Source organism: Aythya fuligula, chromosome 7 (genome assembly GCF_009819795.1).
Source record: "Aythya fuligula isolate bAytFul2 chromosome 7, bAytFul2.pri, whole genome shotgun sequence".
NCBI lineage: Eukaryota > Metazoa > Chordata > Aves > Anseriformes > Anatidae > Aythya > Aythya fuligula.
This window is the reverse complement of record NC_045565.1, coordinates 24,352,478-24,375,545: the sequence shown is the minus strand read 5'-3', so window position 1 is coordinate 24,375,545 and position 23,068 is coordinate 24,352,478. Positions and strand designations below refer to the sequence as shown.

The window sequence follows — 23,068 nt, the reverse complement described above, 5'->3', positions numbered from 1 at the left end:
CTTCCCCCGCCCCGCCCCGGCGGGAAGGCGGTGACGTCATGACGCACGGCGGCGGCGTGTGCGTGACGCAGTTGCCCATGGTAACGCCGGAGCCGCGCGGAGGATGGTGAGCGGCGCCTCACGGCCCGGCCAGGCCCCGACAGGCCCCGGGGGGGAGGCCCCGGCCTCACCGGGGGCTCCTCGGGGGTTTTGGGGGCCGGCCCGGGGAGATCGGGGCTGGGGGGGGTTGGTTTGTGTGGGCCTGGGGGGTTGGAGGGGCCTGGGGGGGGGTGGTGGGGCCTAAGGGGGGGGAGTGGGGCCTAAGGGGGGGGAGTGGGGCCTGAGGGGGTTAATGAGGCCTATGGGGGGGAGTTGGTGGGGCCTGAGGGAGTTAGTGGGGTCTGGGGGGGGTTAATGGGGTCTGGGGGGGTTAATGGGGCTTGTGGGGGGGTTGTTGGGGCCTAAGGGGGTTAATGGGGCCTGTGGGGGGTGGGGGGTGTCCTGTCAGCGCTGCCGCCGCCAGGGGGATGGGTTTGGTGCTGTGAGGTGTCTGACAGGAGCTGGGGGGGGTGAAGGGAGGGCTGGGGGGCCTGGGTGCTGCTAAGGGTCTGCTAAGGGCAGTAATCAACGCTGGGGGTAGGTGGCGGGTGAGGGGCGGTGTGGTTTGAGTTGAGGTGGGGTGGTGGGGTGGTGGTAATGATCTGGGTTGGGGTGTCAGAGAGGGATAGGGGTTGCTGGAGGAGTCTGGGGGTGCCGGGTGGGTGAGGACCAGCAGCAGGGCTGTGATGGTGGGGAGCTACTGCACGTGCAGAGAGCACAGGCAGAAGGAAACGAAACGGCAGCAGGGATGGAGCTGCCCTGAGGACAAAGCAGCGTGCTGTCCAGGAGCCCGCTGGGTGCGTGCACAGGAGGAGGCGTGAGTGAGAGCGCAGCAGAGGCTGCTCCACGTCCTCGTGGGGTTAATTCTGGCTGTGTCCCCACCTGCTGGGCCGCAGAGAGAGAGACGGAGATAAGGTCTGCGGGATCTGCTCTATTTTAGATCAGTTGATGATGGAGCGTGTCCCGCCAGGCACCAAAGCCGTCACAGGATGGACATCTGCTGTGGAGATGAAGGCAGCTGCCTCCAGCAGCGCTGTGCTTTGTGGGACACATTTGGCCCGCAGCTGCTGCTAGCCAAATCTGCTCTTCTGCCGTGTGATGTCCCGATAAACTGGTGTCGGCTGGGATCTGGCTGCTCTTATCTGAGGGCTTTGTGTGTGGAGAGGGTGGGCTGGGTGTTTTCCAGCGCCTGTGTTATTTGATGCGGCGTTTTAATGCCTCTTTGTCTGTTTTCCAGTTCTGGGTGTTGTTTGTCGGGTTGCAGCCTCACAGACAGGGTGGGTGGCACTTTGGGGTGCCCGATGGACTGGCTGTGCTGGGCAGAGGATCGGGGAGCTCTGTGCTGGCTCTCTGGTGCCTCAGTTTTCCCTAGAACTGAATAACCATTAGTGGTGGAAACCCTCTGAAACACCAGAAAATAGAACTGGAGCAGCCCGGGGCTGTGGGTCAGCAGTCAGAACTGATGCAGACAGCTTGGTGTAACAACTTGCTGCTTGTCATCCGAGCGTGCAGCTGCCCCGAGCGTCTTTCTGGCCTGTTGTCGTTGCACTGGTAGGCGCTGAACCCCCCTCGATGGCTGCGTGCTCTGACTCCAGTGACAAGGGGTTTAACGCCGAGCTTTGCGTGAGTTCGGTGCTCATCCAAGTGAGCAGATACAGAGGGGAAACATCTTGTTCTGCAGAGCACATCGGAGTCAGGCACCTTCCTCGTGGCCCTGAGCTCCTGTTTCTAGCACAAATGGCGTTGCAGGGACTGGATGAGGTTGTCAAGTGCTGAAAGCACCAGAGCAGAGGCGAAGGGTGGTGGCATCGCCTGGTGGTGGGCATTAGCTCTTTGCACAGGGCACAACGGCGCCTTGCAACCTGCTCAGAGCGTTTGACTTTAATTACGGGAGGCGAATTCCTGCTGCTCCCGGTTAATACACCAACACGGAGAGTGCACGGGGAACTATGTTAGTGGGTTGGAGCTGGAAGAGCTCCGTAGGTGACCTGCCTCCACCGAGCGTGAGATTTCGGAGGAGAAAAGGAAGTCTGCGCTGAATGACACCATATGGTGGAGACATGCAGCAAGCAAATGGCTCGGTTGGGAGTTCTGCCAGGGGAAGAAGGATTGAATCAACCGCGCTCAATAGATTAATTTACTTCGGTTGTATTTTGAGAAAGGCTGGGTGATTTTATGACCATTAGTGACATTCGCAGCGCTGCAGCCGAAGATAAAGGTAATCAGACGTCATTCTTCAGGGCCCCAGCTAATCAGCGCCGTTGTCAGAGCGGGCTCTTCTCCTCCAGCTCCCTGCGCGCAGAGGCGCACGCGGGACGCCAAATGTAGCCTCAAATATCCCCGGGTATCGGGCTCGGGCGCGTGGCTGCTGCGTGAGTGCCTGAAGGCAGCGCTTGCTTGTCTTTTATCTCACCATTTAAACTCAGGGAGCTGCTGCCACAGAGCCGGTGGTGGGCCGGGGCTGTGCTGTGCACGCAGGGTGAGATGTGTCCCCGCTCCACGGAGATACGGGGTGAGGGGAGAGATAACAGGAATACGAGGAGGAGAACGCCAGGCAGGTTGGAACTTGGCCCGTTCGCTGCCTGAACCTCCTCGAGGGCTGTAGGTGTGGCGGAGGAGACTCAAGGGGTGGTTTTAGGGCTGTTTTGTGAAGTTTCTCCCACGGCCTGAGGCGGTGCTGTCAGCTGGAGGGGACAGCAGGACGCGGGGGCAGAGGGGTGAGACGTGGCCATGGGGCAGGCCGAGCAGCAGGGCTTTGCGGCCGCACCGCCTCTCGGGGAGTTGATTTGATTCCGGCTAAATATCCCCGTCTGCTAGATAAGCAGTCGCTGGTGACTGAGGGCGGTTTTGTTTTAAATTCATTATCTGAGCTTTGTGGCTAATAAAGTCGAGCAGAACGCAGTTACTTCCCTCTCCTAATAGGAATCAACTGTGCTCGGCCGTGGCTTGCGGGCCCTGCTTTCTCCGCGCCCTGCGTATCCAGCCCTCGGTACAAGGGGAAATTGTTCTTTCCATTCCGGCCGCGTCCTGCCGATCTGATACAATATTTAACCAGATTATCTCAATGCTCTGTTTGTCCCAAACCAATTTTTGTGTTGGCCTGTAAAGTGAATCTTCCTTTCAGCGGCTTCTGTGGTGCAGGATGTAGTTACATGCATCAACTAGTTCAAAAGGCCCATCCGCAGCCTGGATTTAAAGCTGAATAAACCCACAAAACCCTTAGCTAGGCCTATAAATGTCACCGTATCTTTATATATGCCTGTACTTTTTTTCTTTTTTTCCAAGAGGACGGGATTACTGCATGCAGCTATAACTGGAAGCCCTTTGATAATTCAGTGGGTATTTTAAACCGAGCAATGATACGCTTTCATAAAACCGCACATCGCTGTTTTCTGAAGGATGCTAATAAGATGGTTAGCCTTTCTTTCATGTTCAACGTGTTTATGAGTGCACTTACCCATTTAGCTGCATCTCCGAATTTAATGCCCCGCTCTGATTTCACAGTAATTGGCAGGAGCCTTTTATTTTTTTTTTCTTTTTCCTTTCTGTGCGTCCCCGCTCGCTGTCTGGAAAACGCGCTCTCCTCCTTGCTGACCCCATCAGTCTGTCTCCTGGTGGTGCCATAAAGCAAACCCTCTCCACCAGGGATAATGATGTTTATAAACAAGCCGATCTGATAGCAAACACGCAGTTTGCTTAACCCCGAGGGGACCGAGCGGCGGCTGCCGGCCGCCTGTGCCCGGCCTTGGGTTCCTCTGCGCGCCTGCCCCTCTCCGAAGGCTGCACGCGCTGCCACGCTGTGCCGCTCGTTATCTCAGCAGCATCTGCAGTTCCCTCCTCTCTTACAGATGCCGCAGTCTGCTTAGTTTTGGGCAAGTGATGCTGCCCATAGCCTCCTGCCAGCCGGCTCTGCAGTGACCTGCAGGAGACGCGTCCCTCTCCTCGCCCTCTGGCCCATCCTCCCTGCTCGCTTCAGGCTCCATCCCAGCACCCAGCCGTGTGTCTGCTAGCTGTGCTGCCTCAAAGGCCTCGATCCAACTTAGTTTTGGCGTTGTGTTTGCAAGCAGAGGAGCTGATCCATCAGCGTGTGTGCAGGGAGGGTTGCTTGTCCCACACAGCGGCTGCGTGCAGCGGGGAACTCAGCTGGGTTATTTTTTTCCACTCTACCGAGCTGTCAGGAAATGCTTTCTGTCTTCCTAGCTAGCGTGCTCGTAAGACCAATTAAAAAAATAATAATAAATACATTAGAAACCGGTCTGTGAGCAGCTTCCCTTAATCTTAAATATTGACTAGAGGGAGAAGGCAGGGTAGGAGTTTTCGGTTATATTTACCGAATAGTAACGAGCGTAGTGCCAAGACAGTTATTTGGCTGGTGATTTAAATTGTGTATACAAAGCATGTAACCTACGCTGGCAGCTTCTGAAATGAAGTCCACTTCTATATTGGCTTGCTTGTCTTCCAGCCTTTTAAATCAGCTTACTTTATACCTTAGAGAATACTTTTATTTCTATATATATCCTCGCGCCGATTGGCTACCCCAGATAATCCTGTGATCAGCCGTGCAGCGGTGTCACTCGAGTCGAATGTGGAGCGATGCTGATCGTTTTCTCGTAGGCTGTCATACTGGCCCAGAAATAGCATCCGTCTACAATGGGAGAAGCTCGATTAACATTTGCAGCAGTTCCTCTTCCCGGCCCCTGAGAATTGCTCCCTGGTAGATAGGCGACGCTTCCCAATGCGTTTCTCTGCGCTCGCTATTTTGGAGTTGGATCCCGAAACGTACCGGCTCCTAATCCTGCTCTGCCCTGGGATGCGCTCCTCTGCTCTTAGCGAGTGGTGCTGCGGAGAGGATTAGCATTTCAACAACTGCTTTTTTTAACAGCGAGCAATAAACTAAAATAATAGGGCCTGATTCAGGGCCCTCTGCAGTTGGCAGCGGTGCTCGAGCTGGTATGTGCTGGCTTTGGGTCAGCCCTGTAAGAATGGGGACTTCACAGCCTTTCCCTGCTAAGGAGGGGGAACGTGTGAATTTTAGAGTTCCTGCTCTCGTGGGGTCTGTCCACACCGAGCCGCGCTCCGTGGGTTTACGAGCCAACAAACACAGCCGTAAATTTGCCAGCAGGTGAAAAGCAAATGCGCGTTGCTTGCCAAGCAGTTAAAACTTGTGTTTTTTAATGGTGTCAAGGGCACTTAGGACACGCACGGTAACAGGCAGGCGTTAGGGGCGTTCCTGTCTCGGCCTTTCCCCTGCCCTCAGCCCCGTGGAGCTCAGCCCGGCGGCAGGAGCCAGGCGCTGTGGCCGCGGGAAGGAGCTGCAGGGCTGCGAGGAGCTGTGGCAGCTGGCTGTGCCCGACACGGTGCTTCAAATCCATCAGCCACGGGCCTGGCGGCGGGAGCCAGCTGTGAGCACCCTCGGGCTCTTCGACTAACGGTGATTTGGGGGTTTACTGTGCCCAAACCCCGTGGGCATGGGGTCTCTGCCAAGCAGGGCCTGTTCCTGATTAACGCCTCTCGAGCCGGGCCTGCCTTCCCAGGTTTTTACCAGCCTGCTTCTGATAGAGGGGATGCAGGCTGAGGGTAAGATTTCAGTTTTGTTGTTGTGATTCCCTGCGTGAGCTCGGAATTCCTGACCCTCAGCTCGACACGGGGTGTTTCAAAAGCACAGGCACGATGGCAGTCACGCAGCTCTCTGCAAATACCCTTCAAATCCAATTTTAATAAGTTCCTCCTCTTCTCCCTCTTTCACATCATGCGTTTGGAGCTGTGTCAGGTCGTTAAATGGATAGCCAGTAAATTACTTCCCAATCAGAAATGCTTAGATGCCAGGATTAAACCTAGTTTGCGTTTGAATCCTTGTTCTACAGTATCGGAAGCTGTGGCATCGTGATCCATCGGGCCGTGTCCTTTCCGAAATGCTCCGTGCCACCTTCGCACTGAGCAGCCTCCAACAGCCCTTGGCTCCCAGTCGGAACATTTAGAGTTGTGACAGCATCCGTGCACTGCAGGTTTGGGTGGAATTGGGGTGATTTGTGCCTCTTGGCTGCACGCTGGGATCCCGAACGCTCCCCCAGCCGTCGCAGGGAGGTCTCCGAGCGGCGGCACCGACAAAAGCTCGGGTGCGCTGCCGTAACGTGCCCGGCTGTAAATGAGCTGACCTGCATATTCCGTTTCCTAATCCTGAGTGATACTGGCAGCTCCGAGAGCTGAGCCTGGCTAATGACTGCAATCCACTGTGCTTTTCTTAGCGAGGACGTGTGGTGATCTGAGATAGTTGTGAAGTGCTACATCCTGAGAAGCAGAACTGCACGTGCCCCATGGGTCCGGCGCGTTTTAGGCAGATAAACGGGGGTTGAGATGATCAGGGAGTTATTATGAAAAGAACCCATGTCAGGTAGGCAGTAACCTACAGCTAACTAGGAGGGAGATTAAATTAATGGGGTTTTCCCTCTGATAAAGATAAGGCAGAGCTTGCAAGGACTTGGTTTGCAGCTCCTACACACGATATCCTCGGGCGCTGTCTTCCTGGCACGGGCAGTGCCAAGCAGCTGCATGATGTGAGCGGTGCAGCCCGGGGTGCACCCCACTGGGTGACATTTGTGCTGGCTGAGACCTTGCTGCTGGTCCTTGGGATGAAGGAAAATTGGGAAGAGGAAAGGGTTCAAGTTGTCATGGAATCCACTGCCATACAGAACCTGTTTTGAGGGAAGGGGGGCACGGTGTGGTGGGAGGAGAGAGTCAGAGGGGAAATAACAGCTGGTCTCTCTTGCTGATTTAGGGTTTACTCTCAATCCTGCGTAAACTGAAAAGCACCCCAGACCAGGAGGTACGGATCCTCCTCTTGGGACTGGATAATGCAGGCAAGACCACACTCCTGAAACAGCTGGCATCGGAGGACATCAGCCACATCACACCAACGCAGGTGAGGAAGGCCTTTCCCTGCCCAAGGCAGTTCTTGCGGTCCCACTTGCTTCCCAAAACTCTACAAACCAGAGTCTGGTGCCCCATTAAGTTTCTGAGTTGTCTAAGAGGAGGCTCCACACCAACCAGGACCACGTTTGTCCACACCAAACATCAGACGTGTGCAGGGGATGCTGTAACGTTGGGCGTGTCCCCATCTCCCTGCATCTTTCCCCCGTCCAGCTCCAAGCAGCTTGCCTATTCCATCGCTCCCTCTCCGATGCCTTTGGCCCCCTTTCTTTGAGCTCGGGGCTGAGGAGAGGGCCGGCACCCATCAGGAGAGCTGCAGCACTGCTCCTGTGTCGACCAGAGGAGGTTGCTAGAGAGCTGTGGGAGATGCTTCCCCCACCCCATAGCTGCCTCGCAAAGCTCCTGGCCCCAACACCCCGCTTCCAAGCCCCAGTCCCCTGGGTGGTGTGGCAGCACGTTGCCAGCCCACGCCACATCCTGTTTTTCTACTTGAATGCCCTTTCAATCGGTGCTGTAATTGATGAAATGGACCCTTCAGACATGCAGCTGTTGCTCCTTTAAGCCTGGCATTCGCTGCGTCGTGTCGAATTGAGCTGAGACCTCTGGCTTCGTGTTAGCCAGGGCTCTACTCAGCTTTCACAGGCTCGGTCCTGCTTCTCACAGCGCCCTTGTTTTTCTCCTTATCTGCAGCTCTCCCACCTCTTCCTGCACCCACCCTGCTGGGCCTTCCCGGGGCACTAACTGCATCCTATGTTTCCGTAGCCATGACAGCATCAACCCTTGACCCAGGAGCACAGGCGAGCTGATGGCTTGGCGTCTGCCTTCGCTTTTCGCTGCCTCTCCTGCAGCCGATCCATCTTTGGGGCTGCCTGGCCCACCTCGCTGCACGTTGCAGGCCCGGGATATATAAGGTGTTAACATCTGCCTGTGAACGTGATCCAGCCATTCAGGTTTATGCTCTATGTGGCTTTGTTTCTGCTCTTTCCAGGGCTTCAACATCAAAAGCGTACAGTCCCAGGGCTTCAAGCTGAACGTATGGGACATAGGCGGACAGAGGAAGATCAGGCCGTACTGGAGGAACTATTTTGAAAACACTGATATCCTTGTGAGTATTGGCTGCGCTTGAATGCTGTGTTCATGCAATGGCTTTCCAAGATCTCGGCCAGAAATTCAGGAACAAGCACTGTAATGTCCCAGGCCTCAGCAACACCATTGCCATTGTAACAGGAGTTATTCTGAGGAAAATGGCAAGATTGGTTGGGTGCAGTAAGAAAAATACAGTGATGTTTGGAGAAATCATTCAGTTGTATGTTTTTACTTTCACAGGATGGGGCTGGTCAGAGCTAGCCCGTTCCTTTCCTCTCATCTCAGGCTCTTTCACATGAAGGAACATTAATAACCTTTAGCGTGCCCATCTATAGCTCCTTTCACTGGAGGCTCCCAAGGCTTGTCATGGGTATTAGTGACACAGCTGGAGAAACTGAGGCACGGAGGAATTCAGTGTCACGTCTGGCATCAGAAAGGAAGGCTTCTTTAATCACTAGACTGTCCTTTAATGTTTTTGATGACTTAGCTGCAATTACCTTACAATTTGCTGCAGTTTACCACAATTGTAATTACACCACAGGACTGTGCCAGAGCCTTGGGATCCTCGGAGTGAGTTCTGACTAGTTTCAAAGAGCACCTCTAAAACTCAGCCACATGCAGCGGGCTGGGGGCTCCAGGCCCACCCTCCTGCCGTGCAGCGTTGCCAGAGGGAGCAGAGAAAAGGCCGCTGTGAGCAAGGCCTGCAGGCTCCCATGGGAAAGCAGGAAGCTCTCTCTGAAAGACGCCCTTCCTCCCTTCTGTCACACACACTCACCAACGTGCTGGGAGCTTCAGTGCGCTTCCACGGAAGGATCAGTGCTGCTAGGAACTAGGAACAGGACCCTTTGCTCCAAGGCTCGTGTCTGGAAAAGGCCGGGCAGTACCTGCAGGCTTAGAAAACATTGTCCAAACAAAGCTGTTATTTAATTGGGACTAAAAAGTCCCCAGCAGCCTCTCTGCAGATTCCCCTTTTTCAGCGTTAATTTCTAATCTGATGTCTGAGGTCAACCACCGTGGCATAAACCCGGGCAGTTGCTTTTGCAAAGAGCGATGGTGCGATCTTCCCAGGGGGAAGCTCTGCGTCTGAAAAACCAGCAGGACAAACGTCCCCTACCCCTCTGTGGCCGTCAGGAAGGGGAGCACGGCGTGGCCGTGAGGCGATCAGGCCCACTGAGTCCAGGCTCTGCAGCTGCGTGCGGTGGGGAGGCCGTAGGTTTGCAAATCAAAGTCAACACCGCAAAGCAGCAGCTAGGGGATCTTTGTCTCTGCTACAGCAGTTGCTCAGGCTGCAGGGACTGCGCAACTGCAAAACACTATCCGGGAGTCTGCTGGCAAAAAACAATGAGCTGTGCTGTGGGCTTCCCCCCTTCCCAGGGTGCATGGGAGAAATAAGGATGAATTTTAAGGCTGGAGGAGATGAGAGCAGTTGTGTTCCCTATCCTCCTCCCTTCCCAGCTAAAGCAATGCACAGAGGAAACCTTGCTTTTCATACGATTAAGAAAATAGGTAGAAGCCAAGTCAGTTAGGGGGAAGGAGCAGAGTGAATTTAGAGAGGGAATGAGTGGTGTGCACGTGGACCTGAGCTCTCCTGCCTGCATTCCCTGACGGCCAGCTAGCAGCCAGTCCCAGGCTGGGAGCTGTCTGCATGTTAGTGCAGTGCTTTGCCACGTCCGTACACATCAAAACCAGGATAGCAGCTAAAAGGATGGGACTGAGCTCTCCTGCCAGCCCTCGCACCCCTTACAACCAGTAATTTATCCCCTCTGTCAAACCTGGTGCAGGTCACACCTCTGTAAATTGAGCTAACTTATCCCTCATACTATTTCCTCATCCAGCCCCGCTGCTTGCAATTTCTCCTCAGCCCACTTGCTCCGGGTTTTGTTTTGGCCTGTTGCTCAAAGGAGGCACCCAACTTTACAGGAATGTCTTTCTCAAGCTCCAGTACAATGTACTCAAGGGCTGTTCAAACTGGTGAACTGTGCTACAAAACACTACAGCCAGAAACAGGATCTTGTGCGGGCCTGGCTGCAGAAGGAAGATAGAAATAAGATATGCCACAGTTCCCAGGACCCCCTGCTTCTGTCTTCTCCTAAACTATATCGCACAAAGCAGAAAGGACCCTCTAAAGGGTATTAAAAAGCAGGAAGTGATTGCAAATTCAAATCCATGCAGGTGCCTTTGAATGAGAGCTCGGTCTTGCATCACACACCTGTGATATTTGGAAGCTTAACCCAGGCAAATAAGGTGTGGATATCTGGCTGATTGCATATTCAGACAGGCACCTGCAGCTATTTGGCACAGGGCTCTCTGGTTTGGAAGTAGGCACTCCGCACATACTTTACCTTCTCCGTGCTGTGCTTCTGTGGCTTTCGCCCTGAGCGCTGTTGTCTCCAGTTCTTATCTCGCGAGATAGCTCCCTCGCAAGGAACGGAGAGAGAGCCTGCCTGGCACTCGGGGCTCTTCCTTGCCAGTGAGAGAAGCAGCGTAACAGGGGAGGTGCCACCTCCCAGACGAGAAGCAGTGCGCTGAGAACCCTCACGTGAGCAGTCCATCCGTGTGTCGCTAAGCTTCCCCCGAGACGTCCTGCAGGAGGAAAGATGACAGTCGAGTTTCACAACCGCCAGCCTGCAGCTTCTCCCTTTCTTTTGGCTTGTGCTTCCTGCCCCGAACGGGATGCCCAGGGAGGACGGGTGCAGCTGATGCAGTATTGCTGAACGTGTTTGGGATCAGGCTGCGGGGAGAGGCTGTCACACATACCCGTGGGCCTTTCCCCCTCACGTGGCACGTGCGCTGCTGTCACATCCCCGTGCAGCTGCGTCCAGCCCCGCCGCGTATCCCCCAGCCTCTGTCAGCACGCATCAGCCTGCCCTTGGGAGGATGACAGACCCCGAGCGATCAGCAGAGGACTGCGAGGCTGCTGGTTTTCCTCCTCCTCGAGCCTGGCATGCAGATTCTCCCGATGCGCGTCCGGTCCTGTTCTAAACAACCCCAGCACTGCTCATTAAGGGAGTGACTGCAGCTTGCTGCTAGAGGTCTTCCCTTCCCCCAACTATTTGGTCAAAAATATCCTGGAAGCGTGGAGTCTTAACGCTGAGACTGCCTGCGAGGATGCCATTTATCTTGATGGCGGGGTGCTGTGCTCATCTATTCCCTCAAAACCAGGCTGACACTTGCTCCCTGTAAGCCACCAGAGCATGCATATGACATGCTAACGTCTTCAGTCAGCGCTGATGGAGAATGGCAGGGACTGGAAGCAAAAGGCTCAGTGTTTGTCACCAGTCCTGGCCCTGTCTGCTGCCCCAGCATCCCTCTCCTTCAAAAACCTTCCCAAATAATAAAAAAAAGGGGTGCCAGGTGGTTCTTGCTTGGGTGTTATATTGAGGTTCCCCAATTTCCTTAAATGTGTGCATGCTGATCTGCAATGATATTGCTGCAGGAAGGGAGGGGGGATGGCCAGACTTACTAATTACTCGTCTAGGAGGACCTTCAAGGAGCCTTTTAGCCCGTGCAGACTGCGAGCTGCCTCTGCTGGGAAGCTCTTCGCATTTACAGAGGGAAATCCGCACATGGAATGCCGCTCGGAGGCGGCGGAGACCCCCTGCCAAGGCAGGGAGCCCGCAGGCTGGAGAACCACCCTTCTGCCCACCCTTCTGGCTGGCTGGGACCTCCTCGTGGGCTGTGCAATGTGGTGCCCAGCTCTGAGGGGGTGGTAGGACTGTGTGGTCACGCTTGGTGAGCCAGCTGCTCCCTGTCTCCTCCACCGCCCTGGTAAACAAGCTGGCGGCTGAAGACGGAGTCTTGCAAGCAGGATCCAGCCATCATCCCTGCCCACCTGTTCCAGGAGGTTGCAGGAGGAGAGAAACTCACTGTCCCCAATATATTCGTGCTTCCTCTGTCCCCTGAGTGCCATTAATAGATACCACGGAGGCACCAAGAGCGTTCCCAGTACTGCCACCAGCTTCTTTCTGATCCCAACCACGTGGCTGTCCGCTCCCCTTGGCTTTTAAAGAGGTGGTTCCTCTCCTCTCCGAGCGTCACCAAGTTTTGTCAACATTTGCTATTTAAATAATATCAAGCATCTTTATGCCCCGAAGCATAATTATTAGGTTCAACTCATTTAAGCACACGCTAGTGTGGAAGAACACCATCTGGGAAAAGTAACATTTCCCCTCCTTTCTTTTTCAGATCTATGTCATCGACAGCGCGGATAGGAAGAGGTTTGAAGAAACGGGTCAGGTGAGCTTCTTATGCCCAGCTTCCTTTGAAGTAACGGAGCGCTTCTGAGTGCCCCTTGCTCACAAAAGTTAGGAGGATGATTTTGTTGTTTATGAGGGAAATTTGCATTTCAAGAGAGACTTGCCTTTCAACATCAATGCAGATCATTTTGGTAGATGGGAAGCAAGGAACGTAGGTAGCCTAATTCTGTTTAAATAGAACGGTTTTCATTAAAGTTATACAATAATAGCAAATGGAGCCCAATACTGAAAGCAAAAACTTCTCTAAGTCCTTTAAACCTTGCCAAACCAAGACCCTGAGGAATCTTATTTTCTTATTTACAAAGTTGAAATGGAAATCATATTGACTTGATTGTCTTTTGGATGTAATTGAAAAAAAAAAAAAAACAAAAAAAAAAAAACAGGAACTTTGTAACTAGAACTGGCTAGAAAATCTGATTTCCGTTTTGCAAAGTTTTGATGTTTTATAACACTTTGTGTTTTAGGATGGAACAAAAATAGGACTTTTGTAAAATTCAGAAAGTGACAGCGTCCCAAAATAGCTTGCAACAGATTGACCCCCTTGAAACGGGAAAGTCAGAAATGAGAGATTTAGGTTAAAGCCCTCTGTTTGCCCTATTTGAAGGAGGCACTTGATCTTTTGTCTCTCAATTCTCAAGGGCACACCCTAACAGCAGGACTGTTGGTTACTCTAGGGGTGGGGGGGACTCTCCCTCCTGTTGGTGCTGTTTCATTTTATATCAGCAATTAAATATTCATTAGGCAGAAGAGAGGAAGCAGAAGCTTAGAGCACTTGCCTGAGTCAGGCGGATTCAGCCTGGACCCCTCACATTTCCACAAACAGTTTGGTTTCAATAAATCAGACGTGTCAGATGAAAGACCTATTTTGTTGAAAAATTCCCAGCCAACTCTGTTTATAACTCCATTCTCTTGTCCTGTTTTCCAAACCAAACATTGCTTTTGGGGGGATGGAGTCAGATTACCACTGCAGTTCAGCATCTCCCCGGCTGCACTCATTTAATTCAAAAGTTTCTAGTCAGGGGGATGAAAGACGTGAGGACAGTATCTGAAAGTGAGACCCTTCCAGCTAAATAAGGAGCCCACAGAAATCTCATCTACTCATCTGTCTGCAACGCCAGCAGTCCCTCCAGGTTCAAGTTCTGCTGGGCTTGCCATATGTTCACATGGGGAAGTGACTTGAGACTGTGCTCGTTTCACACGAGGCCATTGCACAACCCTAGACATGAAGTATTTCAGCCATCGTTGATCTACTGCAGATTCAGATTTGAGCTATTAAAAGACTCTCTTTAAGTCACCCACTTTTAAATGAACAAACCCATTTCTCAGGATGCCACCCAATGTGTGCTGCACATATGGAGCCAAACTCCAGCAAATAAAGCTGATCTAGCTTGTCTTCAGCTAGCCAATGCTTACAAAAGCATTGCCACTTTCTTGTGGGATTTCCATTTCTGGGAGGGAAAAAAAAAAAGAAAAAGAAAAAGTCCTCTGCCACTCAAATTGCAGCTTATGGTACTTGGAACAAAACCCCGAAACTCATTATTAGGGAAGATATCAGGGCTTGTGTCAGCGGCTGCTCAGGTACAAATGCCAGTCAGGCAGTAACTTAAAACAAATTCCTCATACTGCCAATTTACATGTTTTTTGCTGTTTCATCAGTTTTGGTCTCTGAGGAGTAGAGCCTGGTAAAACACAGAGTTGTAGCCTTTAAGGGAACTGCTAATTTCAGACTAAGATGAAGATTTTTGTAACCTGTAATTGGAAGAAATAGCTTTTGAACGTTGGGCACAGATGATTGTATACATTTTTGCTCTCTTATAATAAGATCTAAGTTTCACTGGAACACGCTCTTCCAACATTTGCCCTAAATATATTTCTAATTAGAGACAACCACTGGTGGTTGAAGGTTTTCTTCCCTTCCCTCTCTCTGTCTTCCCCCCACCCTACTCCCTCGTAAATGATATAGGAGCTGGCTGAGCTTTTGGATGAAGAAAAGCTTAGTGGAGTCCCCGTGCTGATATTCGCTAACAAGCAGGATTTGCTGACGGCTGCCCCTGCTTCAGAGATTGCCGAGGGACTGAACCTACACACAATCCGTGACAGAGTCTGGCAGATCCAGTCTTGTTCGGCTCTTTCTGGAGAGGGAGTACAGGTGAGGCTCTGGAGAAGGCTTGCTGTGCCAGCAGGCCATCTGTGAGAGAGAGAGAGCTCCTTGTCTGTTGATCTGCAGGGTGGGGCTGGACCGGCTGCGTCGCGAAAGAGGGTCAGAGCAGCCAAACCCGTGCTGTGCACAGCACGGGGGGCACATATCTCCTCGGGGGGCACATATCTCATCGCCCATACGAAGGGGAGGGGGAGCTACGGGCCCTTGGGATCTCTCCGTCCCTAGGAAAGGGGAGCCAGCACCTCCCCACCACCCAGGACCCCTTGGCCGGGCCAAATGAAGACATTGATTTATTGGAAAGAGACTGCTGTCAGGTTAATCATTTTCACAAAACAAATCGCCTTTTACTATTAACCCCTTTGACTGTTACAAGTGTGCACTTTAGAAATCTGATTTACCTCCACGGCTAATGTCATTTGGCGTTTTGCTCAACCCAGGCGCCAGAGAGAAAGCGATCAATTTTTCTGGCCCAGAGAAACACAAGAGCTGCACATGGGGCAAAGACCACTTCTGTCTAATGGCAGCGTGTGGGGCAGCAAAAACCTGCACTGGGGGCTGAGCTGTGTTCCTGTGCCACGCTGTAATAGCTGAGTCTTGTGCTGCTGTGCTGTAGCCAGTTCCTGCAGTATAGTAGCTCTTTGTAATGTAAATGGGACCTGGGTTTGTTTATTTCACTCTTAGGCTTTCCTGAATTAATGAAATATTTGCAGTGCTCCCAATCCGAGAGCAGGCAGGATTACTCCCTTCACTGATACTTAAAGGAACAGAATCGTCAAGATATTTATCTTCATTGCAAATTCAGTAAAACCCTATTTGCAGATGCTACAGAGATACTCAGGATAGTCAGATCTCAAGCTGAGTAGGAAAAGTCGCAGAAGAAGCCCACAACACTGAGTGGGCAGTAAAATGGCAGATGAAATTCAGTGTTGACAAGTGCAGAATGATGCACAAGAGGAACAACAACCCTAACTATACACTTACAGTGATGGACTCTAAATTAGCTGCCATTACTCAGAGAGCAGATCATTGGGAACAGCAGCTTAGTGCTCATCAAAGGCCAAAAAGGAAAATCAAATGCTAGGGAATTACCAGAAACCAAACGAGAAACTTTCCAGAAAACATCTCTTATGTAGCAGAGTAAAAGCACAGTGGCCCTCAGCCTTGACCATGACACATTCCTTTCTGCCTCTGTTTCCATCTAAAAAGACTTTTGTAGTAGTAGAATCAGAGTCAAAGAAGAAGTTGGGTTAAAGGGTCTTCAGGACATCTTCAAACCAACCTCCTCCTTAAAGCAGGGATACCCACAAGTGTAGGGGAGGTTGCTGAAGGCCTTGTCCAACCAGGAAATAAATATCTCCAAGCAGGGAGATTCCCCAGCCTCTCTACATAACCTCGCCCAATGCTTAACTACCCTCATCAGGAAAAATTGTCCACGTACCTGCTCAGAAGTATGAGAGATTTGAGGATCTTCTTTTGAGGATGATCAGCAGTACGGAGTGGCGTCTGTAAACAGGGAGAATAAAAGGATTAGGACTTGCAGCTTGGAAGGGAGAGGACAGAGTGGGAACATCTTCAGAATTTGTAAAATAAGGCTTAAAAATGGCAGGTAGACCGTACACGATTTTTCACATTGCTAGAGAAAGGGTGTCTGATGAAATAATCAGACAACCTTTTAATAGGAGTAAAAACTGCTTCTCTGCTCGCTGCATAATTGAATTGTGGATCTCATCGGCACTGAACGTTGAGGAGACCAAAGGTGTCAGTTGGTTCAGAAAAATACTAAGCAATTTCTAAAGTTATCTGAGAATCATCTGCAGATAGCTGCTGTTCACCAAGATCTGGAGATAGCTTTTTAACGAGAAACAGCTTGGGCCATGGACTGGGAGGGGAGAACAGAGCAAGGGAGACCCTGTTCCTACACGTCCTTTCCCTTGGCATCCCAAAAGGCCATGAGGGACCCCTGGCCTGACCCACTGCAGCAGCTCTGCTTTGAAATTCTTAACCCAACATTTAGACCTAAACGCAGCAGATGGCCTCCTTCAAAGAGCCTCTGTTCAGTTAGAGGAGGTACAAATTGTTGTCACCAACCTTGTGGAAAGCTCCAGCTCTGTAATCTTGATTTTGAAGTGGTGGTCTTCGAGGGAAATACATTCCTCAGTGGCAGCGTGTGTTCAAGTCCAAAGAAATGTGATCGAGATCAAGAAAGCGAGGCTGCAGTTCAAAGGGCTGCAGACAAGTGCAGGTTACCTCCTTCCTTCCTCCAGACCCTCCCCTACTTTATGTAAGCCCAAGCCAGCTCCCCAGCTGTAGGGAGGCAGTAGAATGAAAATTCAGGGAGGTGGAGGAACTAAATGATAGGTAACAGCACTTCCTGATGATGAGCCTTGACAAAAGCCTCCTTCCCAAACCGATCCGCGGGCTCTCTGAAGTGCCCTGCCACTTATTTGTTGTTGGGTCCTTCTTTCTGTGCCCTGTCCTTGAAGTACAGTCTATCTCTACACACTCAGCTGAGTAAAATACACAGCCCAATGCCCTCCGCAAGAAAAATTATGTCCATTTCTGTTCTTACTTCCAGAAAACAGAAGGCAAGAGCTAAATAAAAGCATTTGCAGCCATATATACTTTGCTTATCATGCCTATCTAGACAAATTAATTTAGATGCAGGCTAGATAACATCCTGTTTCGCTGTCCCCAGTCTCCCTGCCCTAAATACTGCAGCTTATTCCATAAATGATTGTTGCAGAAAGGTCAGGTAAGTTACAAACTCTCTGCAGCTTGTAGAAAAAAAACAGCCCTTACATTTCTCTTCTGCTGGAACTCCAGCCCTGTCAAATCAGGCAGCGAGGATGCCAAACTCTCCCTTTGCTCACAGAGTCATTGAACAAAATGTTCTGTGGGATGGCTTTTAAACTAAAGGATTTTAGGTGCAACTAGATCAGCCCAGGAAGAAACAACATCTCCATCCCTTGAACTCTCAGGAGAGGTTAACATACTCAAAATTTAGGGCAATCAAAGAAAAAAAGAAGATGTTTAAAGAGTGAGATTAAGAAAGAAGGCTTTGAGGATCGCGGCACACGATAGCAGTGGCTCAGAAAGGGAGCTCTCTGTGTAGTTAAACCTCAGGTCACTGCTTTAAGGACTTGTTTGGGAAATGACAATGAGTGACAGAAAAGGAAACGAAGATGGGGAAGCATCAGGTATTCAGAACGAAAGCCGAGCAGCGAGCAGGCTAACCAGGGCTGCTGACGGAATACGTGAGCTAGAGCAAAATCGGAGACATCACTGACGGATTTTGCAAGTAAGAGTAGTGGCGTATCTAGTACCGAGCACATGCACGAACAGAGTTCAGAGGGGAAGATTTTTTGTGATAGCTTGAAGGAAGAGCAATGAGGAAAGATAAATAACGCCAACAGATGAAGGAGAAATAGTTTGAAGGTCATTTAATTAGTTTAGCTGCTAGCACCATGGTGTATAGAATTGGGTAGTTAAGACTGGGGATTTCAAGGTTAATGAGATTAGATTATGGTTAATAGAATGATATAAATTTAGAGAATTTAACTATTGTTTGAAATAGGTTATTTAATAAAACTGTTAATTAAGGAGGGAACCCATATTGTCATCTTCTCTTTTAAAACCAACCGTTGGGGACTAGGGGAAAGGGGCCCAGCAACGTGCTGGGCAGGCCCAGAAGAGAGGTGACTGGGTTAACTGGAAATCCTGCGCAGAGCTTTCCCCCGTAGAAGCCAGCTGCTGTCCCCCACTATGCCAGCTGAAGACTTCATTACCTCGTGACTGAACACGGGCAGCACTTTTCTTCTTAATCAGACTTCAGACCTAGTTAGGAGAGTAGGAAAGCAGCATCCCATTCCCACTTACACTGAGACCCTTGCAGACAAGCGAGGGAGGCGATTGCTGATGCTAGCAGAGAGACACAAGAGAGCTCTTGCCTCACAGCAGCTCTCCACTGCCACGTAGGCTCTCTTGGGGTTGCGCTCTCCGACCAGATCTCCCGTTGTAGTCCTCGGCGTGCAAAAGCTCAGCACGTTCCACCCCGGCCAGCCAGGGTGGGGTGAAAGCAGAAAGGACGCCTCTGCTTCGCTGCCTGCCCTCTTGCTGGAGGTGCTACTTAGGGGCCAGGGCGTGTATTAAACATGAGTCAAACCTTTGGAGCGCTCCGCAGCTCGTTTCTTGTTTGAAGCCAGTCCCCGATCAAGGCAGCAGGAGCTCGGCCTGCCCTGAGGAATCATCCTCCAGAACGATGCTGCAGCATATTGTGTCCAGAGTCTCCCAAGCATAATGGCCCCCCGGAGACCATTAAAAGCCAGTGGAGATGAGAGTAGCCACTAAACTTCTCTAATTTATGCCAGAGCTGCTCTGGCCCAAAGGACTGTAGGAAAGGCTGAGCCGCTTTCTCCTCCCTGGCTCTTTCAACCTAGACGAGAAGGGAGCCCGAGCCCTGCGTCGTGCTGGGGCTGCCATTCGGTGCTTTCACAGGGCTCCCAACCATCATCTGTGTTGTATCCTCTGAGCTCAGGTTTGTCTTAAAGATGTCTCAGCCGCAGCAGGCTAGCCAGAGTTCCTCCACATCTTAACAAGGTTCTGGGGCTACTTGTAAATGTGATTTAAAACCAATTTTGACGACTGCAGCTCTCCTGGGGCAGGCAGAGCCAGTTGATGAGGAGGAAAAGCAGCGATATTTCCAGATTACAGGGCAAAGTCTTGTGATTTTTAAGCAGGGTAAGAAGAGAGTCTACAAAGCTGCATCGGGGATACAAGGTCTCAGAGGACAAAAGAAAAGCTTGCACCCAGGCAAAAAAAACAATGGATGATGTACTTGTGGGAGCCTGTAAAAGCCTGCCTGTGCGATGACTGGAGGTACAAAGAAATGACAGATAATGAAGGCACAGTCCTAGCTGTGCAGAGAGAGAAGAAAGTGACAGTTAAAATAACATACACCAAAAATGCTAGAGATGGAGAATTTTGCACTTGCCTGACCCAATTTATTATGGCAGACGGAGGATTACATGAAAGGATTAAGCTTTGCTGTCCTTAAGGTCGCGTTAGGGGTCACAAGTCTGTGGCCTCGCCTGATCCCTGGCTTACAGGGGAGCAGAAATCGGGAGGCTTTTTCTGGGGTGGAAGGGACTGGTTCCCGGTGTTTGAAGTCAGATTACTTCACTCCCACAGCCGCAGAGCTGATAATGCAGAGAATAAGCAAGCAGCGGGCTAATCCCGAGCAGGACTTGGTATTTCTCCCGGGGGAGGCTCTACCAGCTCTCTCCCGAAGGGTGCACAGTACAACTCCCCTGGCGCGGGAGCAGATGCGACTGCAGCGAGGCGGGGTTGTGCCAGGCAGCGTTTCTCTGCAAGGAGCATTATCTCCTTCCCTGGAGTTCTCTCTCTTTGCTTTGGTAAAGTTTACTAGCTGCTTGTTAAGGAGCTAAGAGAGCTGAAGCTGAAAGATCTGAAATCTTTCCCTGGCTAAGTTTTCCCATGGTTGACTTGAGGCTGGAATACTAATACCGTATCCGTCTCCATCCTCAGAATACCTGCCAACGTTTCTGTGTCTCAACAAAGCAGCCCAAGGACATCTATCAAGATCTAAATGTTACTGTAGGGATTGTACTTTCTGCACAGAGCCATCTTTTAAGCATGCAGATATAGGGACAGAACGGATAGGGACAAAGGATGACAGCAGTTGACTCCTTGTGGGTTTGACTCTTTCAAGCATCGTTTCCTCCTTCCCTTGTGCTTCCCCCACAGCAGCTCTTTGTGTTTATAGCAGCTCCTCTGGATTTCTCTGCCTTACCAACCCCCTGGCCAGCCTCACACCTTAGGTAGAAAAACTGCAGACATACCTTCTGGTTTCTTTTGCCTTCCACTGCATTCGCTGTTCTCCAAAGCATTTGGGGACGCTGCAGAGGACGTGCACCCTGACAAAGGTGCACCAGGAGCCACAGAGGCAGCTGCAGCATGGCTGAGGACGAGCAGAGTACCCCTCACACACCCCTCTGATACATCCCACTTAGAGCTGGGTACATTCGTTTTCTCTTTATCACCGCCAGGCAGGGAGATATTTACAATTAAATGCGATTTTTCCTGCCAATTAACTCATGTCAGAAGAGAGTTTTAACATCGATTCCTGCTTTAAAAGTTCGGTGACCTACTTACGTATTTCAAGCCCGTTTGGAGTTCACCTTTCCTCGTGCGTTTTGCTATGTCATTCTTTTGCCCTCGTTACATGCTTGATGCAGCCAGGCTCCCAGCCATGGTAAATCCCATCATAAACTCTGCTTTATGACCCTCACCGCACTGGTGCTAAAACGCTCTGCCTTTCCCCTTCCCCAGCTCCCTAATGGCAGCGGGCAGAGTTTTAATCACTGTGAATTCAGGTTGTGGTCAGATTAGGTAGGAGATAGGATGCGTGTTTGTTGTTTCGCAGTGATGTATTGTTTCTGGGATTACTGTGCTGAATAGCAGAGGGTGTCAGCTGATATTTATTACTTTAAGCTGTCTCAGCTGTTCTGGTTCAGCAAATAAACCTACATTCAAAATGAATGAGGAGCTCTGCTTGCCTTGTATGCCATGATGTGTGCAAATGTGATTATTGCTTCCGAGGCAGGGGAAGCTGGAATCATTGTGGGAGCATTTTCGGTTATTTATTTATTTTTACTCTTTGCAGGCAATCATGCAGATTTCTAAAGCACACAATCAAGCCAAAGGCTTGACACCTCTCCTCCTCGCCCCATTGTTAAGCCCTGGCATTCCACACGCTGGGAACGGCTCGCTCCCTCTCCCTCTAAAGTGATAAGCTTTAAACCGCGCTATTGATTGCTTAAGGCATTACATGTTTTACACCTAGGTTATCAGTGTTATTGAAAGGGGAAGACACAAAGCTACTGGGCCTTAAAATGAATCTACCTCTCTTCTTTTCCCATTTGCTCTGAGGATTTCAGACAATTTGTTTTACACCGATCTCTGCCGCGGAGATAAATAAATGAAACTGGAGACATCAGCCCTCCCCAAGGTTAGAGTTAGAAGTGTTATTAGTCCTGGGCCTCCTGTGCACCCCAGCACAAACTGGGCTCGCTGATTCTTTATTTAACGCAGCAACGAGGGCTAATTTCAAAAGTTGCTGCTCCCCTTCAGATAAGAAGTGTCACATAGCACAACAATCAAGGCAAATTGGTATTTGCAAGCGAGAACCTGCTTCTGATTAAGCCCTGGGGACTCCCTCCCTCCTTCTCTCTCTCTCTCTCTCTCTCATTACTTTTCAGCTCCCCTCTGATGTGGCCACCACCTTTGTGGCTGAGTGGGGGCAATGTGGAGGCACGGTGGTGGGGCTGGGCTCACCCAAAACGATCCCAAACTGACCGCTGACCATAACACAGTCGTCTCACAGCAGCTAGTGACAGGAGCAGGCAAAATGTGGCTTTGCCCTTCAACAGCACATCCTCTTGTGGGACCTCAGCAAAAACTCACGCTGGGTTCTTCACAGCAGAAGGGCTGCCCTGCAGCTTGCAGCGCTCAGAGAGGCTGCACACGTTTTTACAGAAGCACCCTGACGGGTGTATCACCATCCCCAAACCTGACCACCTCTATTCTCACTGAAACCTGGTGGGATCCCCCAGCGCCTGTTTTCCATGAGGGCCCCGCGGCACAGGGAGCAGAGCCCACATGCAGCTATTTCGGGGGCTTTCACCCATCCGAGTGGATGTGATTTGACCAGGGATGTTGAGGAAACTTGCAGCTGAGCAGAGATCAGAGCCCTGTTAGAGCTGGCTGTGCAACCAACAGCCTGGAGTGCCCGCTCTCCGAGATAAGGTGACGTGCCCAAGGTTACACAAATCATCCAAACCTGGAATCAAGCCTCGGTCTGCTGCTGACATACCTTAACAGCAAAGCGATCCTTCCTTGAAGGGACGCAGGGACATGATGAGGCAGTGATGCTTTTTATGGGCAGACGAAGGATTTAATGAGCCCTCCGTGCGACACCCAGCGAGCAGCGAAGCGCTCGGCTTTCCCCCGCCGCGGTTTTGGGGCGCAGAGGGCAGGCGTGGGGTAGCTGAGGAGGCAGAGCACGGAGTCGGGTGGGACTGGGGGATTCCTGTTCCCTTTGCTCGACTAACACTGCCTTTCTCTGTCTAAAGGACGGCATGAATTGGGTGTGCAAAAATGTCAATGCTAAGAAGAAATAAAGCGGTCTGAGCTGCATGGAAATGGAGGAGCGGTGGGAGCAGAATTCTAGCCCGAAAACACTAATTTGCTGCTTTCTGACCAAATGTTTTTCCATCTGTGCACAGCTACAGCTGTTAAAAGAAAAAAAAAAAAAAAAAAAAAAAAAAAAAAAGAGGAAAGGAAAAAAAAAGGGAACAACATTGGTTAAAACCTACTGCTGGATTTGGAACTTGACCTGCTCTTTAGTACCATTTTTTACCCCAATAAAGGAATGATATATTTCCTCCCTATGCATAAATAGTATTAAATGTCTGATTAGCAAGCAAGTTTGTAAGCAGAGGCAAGGCTGTGAATCACTGCGAGGCAGAGGGAGCGCTGAGTT

General features: G+C 50.9%; 1 protein-coding gene across 1 annotated transcript; it reads left to right on the top strand.

Annotated features, from left to right (window-relative positions):
• Nucleotides 1-51: 51 nt before the first annotated feature.
• ARL3 (ADP ribosylation factor like GTPase 3) lies at nucleotides 52-22,821 on the top strand. Its single transcript, XM_032191008.1, has 6 exons — nucleotides 52-106; nucleotides 6,854-6,997; nucleotides 7,994-8,110; nucleotides 12,277-12,327; nucleotides 14,311-14,496; nucleotides 22,659-22,821. The coding sequence occupies exons 1-6, from the start codon at nucleotides 104-106 to the stop codon at nucleotides 22,704-22,706; spliced, it is 549 nt and encodes a 182-aa protein (XP_032046899.1). The 5' UTR covers nucleotides 52-103; the 3' UTR covers nucleotides 22,707-22,821.
• Nucleotides 22,822-23,068: the final 247 nt, after the last annotated feature.

Bases quoted from the DNA above. Each gene is read 5' to 3' on its own strand.
- ARL3 (XM_032191008.1), top strand. The intron at 8,111-12,276 runs GTGAGTATTGGC...TTTCTTTTTCAG, and splicing joins TTGAAAACACTGATATCCTT to ATCTATGTCATCGACAGCGC. The intron at 14,497-22,658 runs GTGAGGCTCTGG...CTCTGTCTAAAG, and splicing joins TTTCTGGAGAGGGAGTACAG to GACGGCATGAATTGGGTGTG.